General features: G+C 41.4%; 1 protein-coding gene across 3 annotated transcripts in view; it reads left to right on the top strand.

Annotated features, from left to right (window-relative positions):
* Positions 1 to 2,928: 2,928 nt before the first annotated feature.
* RALGAPB (Ral GTPase activating protein non-catalytic subunit beta) overlaps positions 2,929 to 17,031 on the top strand; it is an 83,482-nt gene continuing 69,379 nt past the window's right edge. For 2 of the 3 annotated variants that reach the window (XM_035006304.1, XM_035006306.1), the window contains exons 1-2: positions 2,929 to 3,184; positions 15,970 to 16,185. In XM_035006304.1, coding sequence (XP_034862195.1) covers positions 16,000 to 16,185 — 186 coding nt within the window. In that variant the 5' untranslated portion in view covers positions 2,929 to 3,184; positions 15,970 to 15,999. Of the gene's footprint in view, positions 3,185 to 15,229; positions 16,186 to 17,031 lie in introns of those variants that run through there. The other variant, XM_035006305.1, reaches the window with a different exon arrangement.

The raw sequence follows: 17,031 nt of genomic DNA on the forward strand, positions 1-17,031 counted from the left end.
GGAACACAAGTAGGGGGAGTGGGAGAAGGAGAAGCAGGCTTCCTGTGGAGCAGGGAGCCCGATGCGTGGCTTGATCCCAGGACCCTGGGATCATGACCTGAGCCAAAGGCAGATGCTTAACGACTGAGCCACCAAGGCGCCCCAGCAATGCCTTTTAATACACAGTATTTAAGTACACAATACAAAGTGATATTCTGACATAACAGTTTCAGAGGAAGACACTCCCCCAATTTATTCTACTCTTCTAGTTAGAAATTATGATGTGTAACATGTTTGAATTGGGCACTGTGTTTGGAGAAACCGTAAGGTTTCCCTCTGTACAGCATTTCATGTTTCCTCAGTTTGTTGCACAGTCTGAAACACTTTCCTCACATGTTTCAAAGTGTTATGTTTAGTCTTTTTTCCCCCCACAGGTGTGCGTGTGTGTGTGTGTGTGTGTGTGTATGTAGGTTATAACTTTATTCTTATGTTGGTTTAAGTGAAGCCCTCAAAAATTTTTAAAAAATGGTAAAGAAAAAGGTGCAGAAATGTATGACCTTTAAAGAATGACTCTTGGGGCATCTGGTTGGCTCAGTCAGTAGAGCATCTGACTCTTGATATCAGGGTCGTGAGTTCAAAGCCCCACATTGGGTGTGGAGCCTACTTAAAAAACAAAGAAAGAATGACTCTCTTGTATCTTTTCTCCACCAACCCCCACCAAATATTAAATCTTATCTTCCGACCAGTATAATAGTTCTTACACTTTGCATTTTATGTAAAAGCCATACTCTTTTTTTTTAAAGCCATACTCTTGACTTAAAATTATTTATTGCTTATATAATTTTTATTTGCATTATTCAATTGATATATTTTTCTATTAAAATATTTCAGTGTCTTGGGTTGGAATTGAACTTTTTTTTTTGTTTTCCCATTAAAATTAATGGAAACATATACTCCTTAATTTAACAGCTTTCACTTAAGAGTCAGAATTTTCAGAAATGAATTGAAGTCACTAGGGGGGAACTAGATGCATTTTCGTTTTCTCCCTAAGAGCTTTCAGACAGCTTCCTAGTCCTGTGTCTGTCACTTTTCCAATTCCCACCATCTGTTGCTCTTTCATTCTGTCACCTTCATTATCAGCCCGTACCTGTCTGATATATTACAGATATTCAATATTATGTTAGAAATGAGTCTGGTTGAAAGTAACATATAACTCAACAAACTCTGGTCTAAAGATTTTCCTCGTCTCATAAAACAGGAAGGCAGTCCAGGGTTTGTGCAGCTGCTTCAATATGTCCTAAAGAACCGGGCTTCTGGGGCGCCTGGGTGGCTCAGTCCTCAAGTGTCTGCCTTCAGCTCAGGTCATGCTCCCAGGGTCCTGGGATAGAGCCCCGCATCAGCCTACTTGCTCCCGGGTAAGCCTGCTTCTCCCTCTCCTACTCCCCCTGCTTGTGTTCCTGCTCTCACTACCTCTCTGTCAAATAAATAAATAAAATCTTAAAAAAAAAAAAAAAAAGAGAACCAGGCTTCTTTTGTCTTTCTGTTCCACCTTCCTTAGCACAGTCCTCCTCATGGTCTCAAGATGACTGCAGCACCTCCAGGTGCTGTGCCTGAATTCCACGAGTGAAGTGAAGGGAAAGGTGAAGGTCACCAATGTCTCCAAAGACTTCCTTTTTATTCTGGAAGGGAAGATCTCCCTTTGGACTTCGTCTGCATCCTATTGGCCAGAAACTTCGTTTTGTTACCACTCCTAGCTGTAAGGGAGGTTGGGAATGGTATGCTTTGCTTTCCAGTCTCTGTAATTCTGAAAGGCAAGGGATAAGTGGTTGGAAGAGATACTGAGTGATCCTCTTACAGTGTCTGTCACACTGTGTTTAATTGAAATGCATTGCTTTGATCCACAAAGTGTCCTGGGTATAGCCCCATTCCTGTCCTAGAACATTCTTACTCCTTGTTCCTCTTTCCTCTAACAACTTTCCTGGGGTGGAGCTGGGGGGGGGGGGCGCGGCTGGCAAGGTCTTGAGGAAACACTCTTCTCTTTTATCCTTTTTATGAGAGTATCAGTTCATGGTCTCTTCTAACCGAAGGTAAGGAGGAGTCAGCATTTTCTCTGCTCTCTTCAGCCCTTTTCAGACAATCATGCCTTCAGCACTACTCAACACCCTGATCCCATCTTCTCTAAATATCAAGGACGGTCTCAAAGCCGTGGCTTCCCTCTTCTTCTCTCAGCCCAAGTTTCCCCGTTTACACTCCCAAGGCACTTGAGCTGTACCTACTTAAGGGTATTTATTATTTTCTTCGTTGAGGCTGAAACCAAATTATTGAAAGTGGTAATGTTTACATAATCTATGGTGCATCATAGGTGCTCAAACCGTTATCTCCTGCTATTATTATCACTATTTATGTCTTCTCGCCTATGTCAGACTCAGCTCCTTAACCAGAGGCTCTGATGTCTGATTCATCTTTGTAGTCTGCTCCTGGCCTGGAATTGAGTATTTCTTACAGTTAATGCTATGCCCAGGTAATAAGGGAGCAGCGGGAAAAGGGCAACATTTCAAAGAAAGGGTGATGTAATGGTGGGATGTGAGAAACTTCTAGAACCTGGGTAGGAGCCAGAATCTTGCAGAGAAGCCCTTAACTCCGTCCGCACAGAAAACACGGAACTCTGGACTGATTCACAGGGATGCAGGTGGAGCACCCCCTCGGCAGTATTGAGACGAGGTAGTTGCAGCCGTCACTTCACTCCTCCCACTCCACTGGATCCGGAAAGGAAGGAGGGAATATGCCCCGCGCGGCGATCTGGGATTGCTGCGCACGCGCAGCTTCCGGCGCCGTGTCTCGGGAATTATTTGACGCCGCGGCTTCAGACCCGCAGAAGTCTCTGAGCGGGCACGCCGCGCACGCGCGGTGGTCCACTCGGTTCGGGGAGTTATTTGACGCTGCCGCCCCTGGCAGTCGGAAGTTGCCAGAGCAGAGCTCAGCCGGCCGGCCTGACCGGCCTTCGTCGTCCCCCGGGCGCCCTCGGAGAGTCGGTGACGGGTGGACGGACCGACCGCCTGAGGACAGCCGGCCTGGGCAGCAAAAGAGCCGGCACTATGGCGCGGGTGGCGTGAGGCGGAAGGCCGAGCGCGGCCGGCGGCGGCGGCGGCGGCGGCGGCGGCAGCGGCGCCCGCCCCAGCGATGCGGGCCCCGCCCGTCGCCTCAGGTAACCGGACGGCCCTCCCTGTCGCGGCCGGACCCTCCCCTTCCCTCCCCTCCGGGCGGTCCCGGAACGGCCAATTCTGTCTCTCGGGCCCGGGTGCCCCAAGGGCCCTGCCTTCGGAAGCACGTCTCTGCCTTTCTCGGGGGATCCCCGGGGTCCGGTGGAGCCTGGCCCTGACTCGGGGCTTGGGGGGGGGCGGTGGTGGCGGGAGTCGGCGGCTTCTATCGGGTCTATTCCGACCGGGTCTAGCCCTTGGGAGCTGCCCGGGCCGGGCGATGCGCTCTCCTGGCAACCTGGGGGAGGGGGCGGGTCTGGAGCGGAGCTAGACAACTCCGGCGAGGAATTTGGTCCGGCAGAAGGGTTGCTTGAGTTGCTGCCGTCCAGTGGGGACGATGCTGCCCATTGCACAGTGACAGTCGGGTGAGGAAGAGTTAATAACGAGAATAAACAGCAGACCCTTGTTAAGCGCTCACTACACGCCAGGCATTGTGCCAGGCCATTACGTTCACCACATCTAACTTCACAACAAGCCTGTAAGGTAGGATGGTTATCCCCATTTTACTGACGATGCAACTGAGGCTCTGAATGGTTTGGTGACTTACTTGCCCAAGGTCACATAGCTGGTAATTTGGACCCAGGCAGCCTGACTCCAGGTCAGTGGCTGTCCAACTTTGCTGCATGTTAAAGTCCCCTGGAGCCCCTTTTAAAGATTCCTGAAGCTTAGGCCGCAGACCCAGACCGATTAAATCAGAATGTTTGGGGGAAGCGGGGGAGTCAGACGTCAGTATTTTTTAAGGCGCCCCATGTGATTCCAGTGTGTAGCAAACTTTGGGAACTGCTGGGGTGGGCAGTCCTGTATCTCAGAAGACGTTTCAGTGAGTCTGCAGTTTAAGTGTGTAGGAGAATCATCGAGTTTGTTAAAAATTCGAGTTCCACTTGCAAAGATCGTATCTTTAGGCCCAGTGACTACCCCACTTTGAAAGCCACTTGGAGATGGAAACTAACTTTCTCTGCAGGATTTCTGAGTTGCTGTACCTTTACAGTGAATGCATCTCATGTAAAACTGTTAGTTTCCAGTTTTCCTGGATATACAGTACTCACGGGTCTAGTGTCTTTAACTTCTGGGTCATCTTTGCATATGCTGTTCTTCTGCCTAGGCTATCCTCCATGCTTTGTCCCCACTCCACCCAAACGCATACACTTCTGCTCTCTCTTATACATGTGCACAGAGCTTTTTCTTCCAGTCTCTGCCTGCCTAACTCCCAACATGCCCTTCGGGATGCCTATGTCTGTGACACTCAACCACCTTGGGTCGTTCTTATATGCTCTTTAGCACCATCATAACGGAATTTACCAATTCTTTATCTATGTCCAGTAGAAGAGACAGAAATGCAACACATTTCTGTCTCTTCTACTGGATTATGAGCAACTTGAACTATTTTTTTTTAATATTTTATTTATTTGACATATAATATTTATTTATTTGACAGAGAGACACAGCGAAAGAGGGAACACAAGCAGGGGGAGTGAGAGAGGGAGAAGCAGGCTTCCTGCCGAGCAGGGAGCCCGATGCGGGGCTCCAGGACCCTGGGACCATGACCTGAGCCGAAGGCAGACGCTTAACGACTGAGCCACCCAGGCGCCCCTTGAACTATTTTTTTGATCTCTGTTCCGCCCAGTGTTTTGATATAGACTTACACAGCTTTTACTGATTGGCATGTTTGAGTCTCTTCTATGTCATAGACTTAATGCTGTAAACAAATTCTTCTCTATTTCCATTTTTGCAAGAGGTGTTTGGTAGTTCTTAGCCTATAGAGTTTTGTTCTTTTTGCTTAGAAACACTCTAGTTAGGTTCATTAATTTATCCATCCAGCAGTTGGACAAACACATTGAGTTCTCACACTGGCAAGGCACTATGTAGGATATGTAATCAACACTGGTTGATTTTTCTTAAAATCGGATTTTATCATAATCAGATATGATCAGTTCTGCAGTGGAGACCTTTAATTGTTCTTAGGCCTTTGCGTATGTTCCCTACCTCGTTGTCCAAAATAGTGTTTAGTTGTCATTTACTAAATGTTATTGCCTTGTTGGTACTTGATAAATGCTAGTAGATGGAATTGGCTATTAGTAGTAGTTCATCCTGTTCATTAGGAGAGATGACATAAGTAGTACTTATGTCGGAACAGACCCGACAGAAGATTAAAACCTTGATGTCAGAGGATTTGACAAACTTAGTATATATTTATTGTAAAATGCCCAAACTGCTATTGCCCAACATATTTACAGATTTTAAAGAAAGGCAGGCCAGTAATTCAGATTGTATTTGTTCTTGGCTGGTCGTCAAACCATGTAAAGTTTATAAAAGGGAATGAGTGAATGAATATGTATGTGAAGGTCATTATGAAGAGGTTTTTGGACAATAAAGATCTTTTTTATAGCAGTTAAATATGGTGAAGTATGTGGACTAAATAAAAATATATACATTTTATAAAAGACATTCTTTACAGGATAAGGATTGTTACAGAAAGATTCTCTTGGTTCTGTTTTGGACTGTTTTGTCAATTTTTAGGCTAAGGCTAATAGAGAAACTGATGGGACAATTCTTGTTAAATTCAGATACTCAAGAAACTTGCCCTTGTTTCTCTCTGATCAGATTGGACAGAGTATCCAGTTCTGGCCTTGGCGCATGGAAGAAACTCAATCTTTAAGCCTGATGTTTTACTCTGTAGTTGATATCCAAAGTAAAGGTGAAATATTTCACATGTTCATTAAAGACCAAAAGTGGGTCCAATCAAGATAGCCTGAGACTTAGAAATGGATTCTGTTTAATTTGAGATATTCATCATTGTTAGCAGATGTGTTTTCTGACATGTGTAAAGACCTTTTGGGTAGAATACATGATTTCTTTTGGTACAAGATGATTAAAGTTTTAAAATTAAAGTACATGGAGTTTAATTCTAAGTGGTTAGAGGTGAAGAAAGACTACCCAAGACTACGTGGTTGGGTTCTAGCACATCAAGGGCTAGAAAGCAGGTTCCTTCCTCTGCACGCAGTATTTCCTTCCACCTCCATGCCCCACGTGAGAGGATGTCTTGTTTGTTGTTATTTTGTGTTTGTGTGTGTGTGTGTATGTGTGTGTGTGTTTTGGGGTTGCGGAAATGACAGAGTAGTCTGCTATGTTTGAGATACTCAATTAGATGTATAGTGAATGCTTGGTGTGTGACATGTATTTTATATATTGAGGATACCAAGATAAATAAGACACAGACTCTGTCCTCAAGGAGTCTATAGTCTAGTTAGAGTTGTAATAAAAATAGAAGTATAGTATCTAAGGCAGCTCTGCTGGGTAGAATTTTCTGCAGTGATGGAGCTATTCTGTATCTGTGCTGTCCAATATGGTAGCCCCTAGCCACATGTGAGTACTGAGCACTGGAAAGGTGACTAGTGTAAATGAGGAACTGAATTTCTAATTTAAATGTAAGTAGTTATATGTGGATATGGCTACTGTATTGGACAGAGCAGGCATAAAAGGCATAAAAGATGAGAAGTGTGGTGGTGCTGGTGGGGGGCGGGCAGGGTATTCATAGTATTCATGCTTTTTTTTTTTTTTTTTTTAAACAGACTAGCAGAAACTACCTATTTACCCTTTTAGGGAGGAATGTCTGTCTTTCTTGTGATTCAGGTGTTTGATAGGATCCCCAACAGAATCTGGTGTATAGGTGAATACATTCCTTTCTGATGAAACTTGATTGATATTTGCCTTGTAGGGTCAATGGGACTACAACAGAAATGTGAACTATAATCCTTTTGTCTTTATTCGTCATAAAGTTATATGGGTGACCTTGAGAGCAATGTGTGCTTTAAAATCCAGCACGGTTCATTTATTTACTCAGTGTTTTGGCACCCTGTGTCCTATTTTTCCTAAGAGAAACAAGGCATGCCTGATAATGTTTACCTTGCCTTTGTACATCTTAAAGTATGTTGACTTAATGTCACTTTATTTGATCCTTCCCCTGAGTTACTTTAGGTAGGTACTGCAGGTGTTCTCCCTGTTTTGCAGATGAGAGAACTATGACAAAGAAATGCCAAGTGACTTGTCCAAGGTCATAATGATGAGGTATGGAGTCAGAACAAAAGGGAAGAGCACTGGACTTTGGAGCAAAAGGTGGAGTTTCTTGTCCCAGCTCTACTGTCACTTGATGTGACTCTGAGCAAGTTATAGCCTTTTTTGTTTCCTCACCTAGTGTGTCCAGTACCTCTGTCTTACTGAACTTTTTAGGCTTGTTATTGGAATAAAATGAAATAACATGTGAAAGCTCTTTCAAAATGATCAGTTTTACAAAGGTACATTGTTATCAGGCAATGTTTTTCTCTTGTTTGATGCTGACTTCAAAACTCACCATGTCAGTTAATCATGTTGAATACTGCAGTACTCTGGTGTTGTCATAGATTTGTCTTCCTCACTATGAAACCTTCCCTTGGGCAGCCATCGTGTCCTGTTTATATCTGCATACCTATACCTAGGACAATACCTGATACATAGCAGGTGTGTAATAAATTTGTTTCATGAAATAACTGATGTCTGGATTTACTTTATAAAGTTTTAAAAAAAAATTTCTCTGTAATTAGACTTGAAGCTTCTTGGGAACAGGGATTTTATTTATTCACTGTTATTATTCCCTATAAATATTGATTGAGTCAGTTGATGTAATTAATGTCTAGCTGTGGTCTCAGTGCATCTACCACTGCCACCATATCGATCATTTTGGTAATCTGTCAATTAGACCAAACCTTCATGTTACTCTGCGGGTAGTACCTACAAACCATAAGCTGTTACCAGCACACGGTCACCTGATGATAGAAACCTCCAGGGAGATTACCTAGAAAATGGACACATAGAGTTGGGAAGAAATTAAGTGATCTGCAGGGGAGCATTGTCATCATCATCTCCTTCCTCCTGTCATATTTACTTCTGGAGACTTCTCTGCTAGTAGCTCAGGGTGCTAGCTGACTGAGCCTATCTGGGGAGGATCCTTAACTTAGCAGTCAGAGCCCTTAATTATCTAACTTCAGTTATGTCTTCTTTTCTCACTGCAGTGCCCGGGCCTCCCTGCCTCGTCCTCATCCTTCCCTCCCTCCCCCTCCTCAGTATATTAGCTACACTGGAGTTTACTTTTCTATTGTCCCTTCAGCCTGTCTTGGACACTTAGACGAAATTCTAGTTTCTGTTGTATCATTTCTATGATAAAGTTAATATTCTCTCATTCTCTGCCCCAGTTTTTACTGAATTAATTATAAATCTCCAATCCTAGCATTCATACTCTTTCAAAATTGGTCACCGTTTATCTTTGAAATCTTATCCCTTCTACATACAGCTTTTTTTTCTGCCACTCTAGGTTTTTAGTTTCTGGTGCTGTTTGTTGCTACTTGAAGCAGGCGTCCTTCCTCGTATATTTTTCTTTTCTACCCGCCTCTTTTTACTCTCACTCTTATTCAGTTAATTTTCTTATCTCTGTTAAAATCGTAACCTTCCTTCAATACCCCATTCATTCTTCCCTGATCTTATCCTGTTGTTTTCCAGCTCAGCCCTTCTTTCAATCAAAAGTAATCTTTTGTCCTCTGAACTTCCACGATGTCTTTCGGATAGCTTACCATAATATGTTTAGTTAATATCCATCATCTCCTATAGATACATAAAAAGAAAAAAATATTTTCCTAGTGATGAGAACTCTTAGGATCTGCTCTCCTAACAGCTTTCCTGTATGTCCTATAGCAGTGTTAACTTTAGTCATCATGTTGTACATCATATCCCTAGTGTTCATTTATCTTGTAACTGGAAGTTTGTACCTTTTGACCACCTTCCTCCAATTTCCCCTCCCCAAAGCCCCCATCACTGGTAACCACAAATCTGATTTCTTTTTCTAATTTTGGTGGGGTTTTTTTGTTTGTTTTTAAGATGCCACATATAAGTGAGATCATACAGTATTTGTCTTTCTCTGTTTAGTTTCACATAGCATAATGCCTTCACGGTCCATCCATGTTGTTGAAATGGTAGAATTTTCTTGTTTCTTTATGGCTAAGTAATATTCCATTATACACACACACACCCCCCACAACTTCTTTATCCATTCATCCATCAGTGGACACTTAGGTTGTTTCCATGTATTAACGTTGCTATGAACGTGGGGGTGCAGATATCTTTTTGAATTAGCATTTTCATTTCCTTTGGATATATTCCCAGAAATGGAATTGCTGGATCATATGCTAGTTCTTTTTTAATTTTTTGAGGAAACTTCATACCTTTTTCTGTAGTGGCTGTACCAGTTTACAATTCCACCAACAGTGTACAAGGGTACCCTTTTCTCCACATCCATGCCAGCATTTATTGTATCTTTTTGACGATGGCCATTTTAACAGGCATGAGGTAAAATCTCATTTTGGTTTCAATTTGCATTTCCCTAATGACTAATGATGTTGAGCACCTTTTCATGTACCTGTTGTCCATTCATATATGTTCTTTGGAAAAATGTCTATTCAGATTCTTTGCCCATTTTTAATTGGATTATTTGGGGGTTTTTTGCTATTGAGTTGTATGAGTTCTTTGTGTGTTTTGGTTATTAACCCCTTATCAGATACATGGTTTGCAAGTATTTTTTCCCATTCAGTAGGTTGTCTTTTCACTTTGTTGATGGTTTCTTTTGCTGTGCAGAACCTTCTCAGTTTGATGTGGTTCCATTTATTTTTCATTTTGTTGCTTGTGCTTTAGGTATGATTTCCAAAAAATCCATTATCAAGACCCATGTCAAGGAACCTTTTTCCTATGTTTTCTTCTAGGAGTTTCATGTCTTACAGTTAAGTCTAATCCATTTTGAGTTCATTTTTGTGAATGGTGTAAGATAGGGGTTGTTTCATTTTTTTTTACATGTGAATATCCAATTTTCCTAGCACCATTTATTGAAGAGACTTTCTTTTCTTGTATATTTGACATTTTGAAATAAGGGCTACGGAAGTGTGTATGTAGTTCTTGTGATTGTGTTCCCGATAGCAGTGTGTGCTATCAGCAGCTCAGATGCCACCAGTGGCATGGCCTTCGGTGATGTGATTTTTGTGAAATGGTCAACAATTTTTTTTTTTTTTTTAACAATTCTTGATATGGTAAGGTTCTAAACATAAAAGGTCCAGTCTTTTCGCAGTTTACACAATTGCATTACTGGAAAATTCAGTGTATATTAAAATAGCACAAAATATTTTTTATTTTTGTATAAAATGGAGTTACATTTCTAGGTTTAGACAGTTAAGGACAGAATGATTTTCTGGCAGACATTTGATAGTCATGTGAAAAGTAGCATAATTGTTCCTGGTGCAGGACTGTCTCCTGCATTGCAGGATGTCTAGATTTCCTGCCTCTGCCCATAAATACCAATAGCACACCCCAATCATTGTGCTAACCAGAAGTGCACTTAATATTTCTAAAATGCCCTCTAGGCGGCAGTTCTTCTGTATTGAAAACCATTGACTTAAATTCTTGAGTGTGTCTTGTTGGCCTTATCTCCTAATCAGAATTGAGTTTTATCACTTGTTTTGCTAGTTTAATAGGTACAAAACAATATCTTTGTTGCTTTGCTTTGTTTTTTTTTATTCATGTTTGTTTCTAATGTTATTTTCTCTTCATTGTTTTATTTAATTTGCCTGTAATTATAACACATCTTTGTCTTAATACTTTTTGTCTGTATATTTTGTTAAAATTTAGCATGTTTTTTTCTGTTACATACATTTTAATAGTTAAGTTAAACTTTTTCACTGTATCTTTTCTATACCTTTCTCCTTTACACGTTTCATTTTCTTACATTTAATTATTTAAAAATACATTTAAAGAATTAAAATTTCTTACATTTAAGTTTTTAAGAATTTAAGAGCTATTAAACCTGTTTTGATTGGTCTTTCACAGTATTGTTGTTGTTTTTAAAGAATAATACTGTCTTTTTTCAGAATTGGGAGGGATAGCAGCTGTTTCTTAAAAATGCTTATTCCCAGGTCCCAATGTAGACCTATACAGAATTTCAGTTTCTATTGATAGGGCCTGGAGATACGCAGCAGCACCACCACCACCCCTGTCCCCCCTCCATGATTCTTACGTGTGCAATGGAGTTTGAAAGCTAACTTTTCTTTTTTTATTTTTCTTTGAAACCATTTTTATCCTCCAATAGTGTGTTGTCTGGAATGCATGCTAAATATTAATGAAATGTTCTTTAGATATTTGGAAACCATCTAACTACTTTTTAAAAAACTAATAGTATAGGGGCACCTGGGTGGCTCAGTTGGTTGAGCATCTGCCTTTGGCTCAGGTCATGATCTGGGAGTCCTGGAATCAAGCCCCGCGTTGGGCTCCCTGCTCATTGGGGAGTCTGCTTCTCCTTCTGATCCTCCCCCTTCTCGGGCTCGCTCTCTCACTCTTTCTCTCAAACAAATAAATAAAATCTTAAAAAAATTAATAGCATAAAACAAATGGACATGTTCCAATTTTATTTGTGTGTGGCATGCAAAATTTGGACATCTCAGTGGAATAAAGGGAACTTTCTGATGTCTTCCTGTTTCCCACTGGTAAACCTTAACATTCTGAAACATTTATTTACTATCTACTGCATGCTAGGAATTACTCAAAGATTTAGGAAGTGAGGTTTCCATTCAGAAAAGGTTGATACCCTTATGGCGAAGATATCTTTACACGGCTAACAAATAAGTTAATGTGAAGCTTGATATGACCAGCCTGAAATACGCACATGGAGGAGGGGTGATTTGAGGAGGGTAGAAAAGCCTTACCAAAGGGGGGACATTTGTGCTGTTCCTCGAAGGAGTAGTACTTCATAAAGTGGATCAAGGTGGGGTGTGGCAGTGCAATCAGTGGGAGTAGCTCGAGCAGAAAAACCTTGTTGGGTTTGAGTGATCTGTCAGTAGTCCTTTTGGCCATAACTGCAGGGAAGGGTACGCGTGTTGGAAAGTGTCAGTAGAAGATGAGGCTGGGAAGGTGGAATAATCAATCTCAATTAGATTCCTAGCAAGGTTTTGTTTATTTTTTTAATTGTATAAAATCATCTTAAATTTTATATAGAAGAATACATATATAATAATTTGCTCTGAGAACAGCCAATGAAGTTTTGAAAAAGAATAGGGGAGGTGGAGGGGGCTTCCTTTTCAGATCTTAAAACATTGTATAAAGCCACTGAATTTAAATCATTATGGCATTGGTATGGGAATAGATAAATAGTTGAATGGAACAGATCCATAAGTAGATTCCTTTATAAATGAGGATTTAGTATATGACAAATTGGTGTTTCAGTTTGGTGGGAAAGGATGTATTTTTAATAGACGATGATGGCACAATTGACTGTACATCTACAAGAAAATAAATTGCACCTTTCCTACACCACTTACAGAGAAGTGAATTCCAGATGAATATAAAACTTAAGTGTGAAGAAATAAGCAGTTGTTTTGCAGGAAATCTGGGAGACTACATAAACACTTGAGGGTTACATTTTCACACTTTTGGACCTAGTCCCATCATAAATGTATTTTACACTGTGACCCAGAAATATGCATTTATGAAAAGTGAAACAAGTTTCAGAGAATATTGCTTACCTTTACTATGTGTGATGCCTTTATTGTATATCTTATTCCATGTAATTAAAAACAAAAGTGTTACCCATTACATTTATTTCATGACCCACAGTTTGAAAAACACTGATAGAGGAGATGAGAGGCAGAAACCACCTAAGCCATACTCAAGCTGCAAAATGGAAATATGTGACTAGAACAATGAAATTTCACTTCATACCTATCAAACTGGCAAAGAAAGAAAGAAAAAAGCAAGCAATTCCTGGCAGGAGAAGGGGAGTGAGAGGAGGGAAAGGCTCGCATCCATTCCTAATGTAGATGGAAGTTGTTACAGCTTTTTTTGGGAAGCAATCTGGCAAGACCTATTAACAACAAAAACAAATGCCCTTTGACCCAATAGTTTCATTCTTGGGAACTTGTTCCATAGAAATTAAAAGGCCAGTGTTTATATGAACAAACATGTTTATTGCATCATTTCCTGGTGACAAAAAAATGGGAACTGAAGTAAATACACATCATTAGGAGACTGGTTGAATAAGTTATACCACACCCATGCCATGGAATGTTACACAGTCATTAAAAAGAATCTATTATTAGTTGGAAGGATGTTCATGAGGCATTGTTGAATGGAAAAAAAAAAAAAAACAGAGAAAAGTATACAATGCCTATCTATGCAAGTATGTATATTATTTTAACATGATTGAGTTAGGGTAGAGAAACACAAGAGGAAATGTTAGGTTGTCAACATGGATTATCTGTCTAGGGAAGTGAATTATTTGGACAGGACATGAAGCCAAATAAAATGAAAAAGGTAAAAAAAAAACTACACTAAAACAAAAGTCCCTGCGGTATAATATTCTTGTGCATTTACGTAAGAGACTATGTATGGTGTGTATATGTGTATTATACTGTGTATGCACTGTATGTATATGTATGCATATATGTTGACTAGAAGAGGTGAGAAAAAAATGTGTGGCGTGGGAATATAAATTGTCACCTGATGGGGATGGCTCCCTATCAGAACTTTCCCTTTTTCCCCTTCCATTATTTTGGGAGGGCTGGGGAGGGCACCAGAATATCCTTGGGGAAATTCCTTATAAACCCAAGGAAACTGAGGCAATCTTAATAGTCGAATCCACCCTTCCTTCACATTGTAGGTACCTTGTTAGATGCTGGCCCATCTCTCTTGCCTTCCCATTTTCAGGGCCTTTTTGTCCAGAGGAGGACATCAGATCTCATAGGGTACCGAAAGGTACCAGGGCCCAGAGTTCATCAGATTCCCAAAGAGGATGAGAAGTTTGAGCAGGGTTGGGGGTGGGAGGTATGCAAGAGGGGAAGAGAAGGTGATGGGTTCCTCTGTATGGAAATGTGAAAGAAATGTAGCTTGGGACCAGTCTGTGAATGACTTTGACTTTCGTGCTGAGGAGTTTCGTTGTCATTCTGCAGGCCTATAATTCTCAAATGCCATATCCTCTTGAAAAATACTGATACTTGTTGAGTTGGGATGAGGTTTTTTTTAAGATAAAATTGAACAATGCTAGTCTTTCCCAGTGTGAAGAAAACTTAGCTTAAGGGATAGACTTTTTATTTTTTTTAATTTAAAAAAAAATTTTTTTTTTTTTAAGATTTTATTTATTTGCGAGAGAGAGAATGAGAGACAGAGAGCATGAGAGGGAGGAGGGTCAGAGGGAGAAGCAGACTCCCTGCTGAGCAGGGAGCCCGATGTGGGACTCGATCCCGGGACTCCAGGATCATGACCTGAGCCGAAGGCAGTCGCTTAACCAACTGAGCCACCCAGGCGCCCAAGGGATAGAACTTTTTAAAGATTAAGTGTACCCATGTATTTTGCTTAAACTCTGCTGGCTGGGCATACAGATTTCAGAACAAGTAGAAGTTGGAAGTTAACAGAAATTAATTGGAAAGAGCTAACCATCCTTGATTCTCTTCATGAGCATGGTGTTTATGATTGTAACATTTACATTGTATTCATACAGATATGTTTTCTGTGGCTGAAAGTTTTTCATTTGTATGGTAGACATAGATCATTTCATGGAGAATATACAGCACAGGGTGAAGCAGTACATGCATGGAGAATGTATAGGATAGGGACAAGGTAGTACATGCCATGGTTAAGAGAATGGTCCCTGGAACCCAACAGATATGGATTCAAACCCAGCTCCACCATGTTATAGCTCTGAAGCCTCAGGTAAGTAGCAAACCTCTCTGTCTCAGCTTTTTCATCTGTGGAATAGAGATAACGTTCATTAATATTCACTGAGTTGGGTTTTTTTTCAAGATTTATTTATCTTTAGGCGGGGAGAGAGAGAGCGAGACCATGCATGCATACACACACACACAAGTGGGAGGAGGGGCAGAGGGAAAAGGAGGGAGAGAATCCCAAGCTGACTCCCTGCTGAGCGTGGAGCCTGATGTGGGGTTGGATTCCAAGACCGGAGCTGAAACCAAAAGTCGGGACACTCAGCCTACTGAGCCATCCAGGCACTCCTATTCATTGAGTTGTTTTGATGATTGCATGAGTAGCACGTAAATGCTCAGTGAGTGGAGCTCTTAATATATTTTCTGAAGAACACCGTGACTTCCAGTCTACACTGTTGTTAGAAATTTGTGTGTCACTGCTGCAGGGAATGAAATAGTCTCAAAGAATTTTATGTCTGATTTGAGGACATTGATGGGAAATTGCAGGGGTATGTTTCTAGCATGTAATAGGTAGTTGGAAATTGTTGACTGAAAAATCTGGATCTTGGAGTAAACTCTTTCCTTTGTCTTCCTTTCCTACTTAGGGCGCTTCATTCTGCTATCTTTTTCTATCCTGGAACATAGAATGAGGAGGGCTCCCTCTTGTTATGAGTACCAAATCAGATAATTTTATCCCCCTGCACAGTGGCATCTGTCCCAGTTCCATTCCAGGGCTTCTGCGGCTCTTTTGGGGAGGTGCTCAGACAGCTGCTTCCCAGGATCTGCCTTCCTACCTGATCTTGCCATGAGGTTGTTTTAGGACATTCTCAAAACATTTAGATGTATTTTTTTCTCAGTCTATTTGGCAGTGTGTTCGTAGCTGCTTTATCTTACCGTGTAGGGTAAATCTGTGTTTTACTTATTTTTATTAATTTGCAACAGTGTAATTTAACAGTAATTCTGTTTTGTCTTTTCAGGTGCCATTTGGATAGTCCTTTAGCGGCACGATGTACTCTGAGTGGAGGTCACTGCATTTGGTGATTCAGAATGATCAGGGCCACACGAGTGTGCTGCACAGCTATCCAGAGAGCGTTGGGCGAGAGGTGGCAAATGCAGTGGTCCATCCCCTTGGGCAGGCCTTAGGTACCCCTTCAGTGGCTGGTAGTGAGAGTTTATTAAAAACTGACAAAGAAGTAAGTGTTTCTTCCTTTCATTCTACTGTGTGAAAACATAATTTTGTTACTGAAGAATTTATTTGACATTGTCCTTTTAATGGGTTTCTGTCCAATGCAGTACAACTTTTTAAAATTTTGACCTTTGTTTGGGTTGAAGGTTGGGGCTGAGAGTTTGTGGGGGTCAAGGAATAGGTTGTACCATTGTGCTGCTGGCTCCTTACTAGCCAGACCCAACTCTCTACTTGAGCTGTGTGCCCAAGACAGAGGCTTAAGTGTCAGGCCCTTGCCTCTAAGCTCTGGGCCCAGTTTTCAGATTTTTATTCAGAGGTGTGTTCGGAAGGTCTTCATTGCTACTCCAGTATGGCCTCTAACTGAAGGCCTGTCTTGTGTCAAGTTTTCAGGCTTCACATATGCACTGAACTTGAGGCCCTCCTGTGTCTCCATGTCTGCCTATCCTTACCTGACTCTCAGATTTAAGAGTGCTGCAGAGCAGCTAAGCGCATATGGCTATGAGCCCAAGTGGTTGGAATGGGGGTTGTGTTTGCTGTCCCTGAAGATAAGGGCTCCTAGAGTGGCTTGGCCTGGAGGTGGTCCTCTGATCTTAGGTTCAGGTGACTGGGCTGAAGTGAAGTTTTCAGGGGCAGGTCATGAAGGGACCCTGATAATGAAGGGATACAGGAATTTGCTAGTGTGATGTCTGGCTAAGATATGGGATTAGAACTTTGTCTCTGTACTTGAGGAGTACAGCCTTCAGACTTCAGGTTAACTTATTTTCCAGGCCCACTTTTTCTCCCCCTTACTTTTTGATTTCTTTCTGGTGAAGGAGAGATTAGACCTAATCTACATGGAAGACTGGATACAAGC

The sequence above is a fragment of the Mirounga leonina genome, unplaced genomic scaffold, assembly GCF_011800145.1.
Source record: "Mirounga leonina isolate KUSES-001 unplaced genomic scaffold, KU_Mleo_1.0 Mir_150, whole genome shotgun sequence".
NCBI lineage: Eukaryota > Metazoa > Chordata > Mammalia > Carnivora > Phocidae > Mirounga > Mirounga leonina.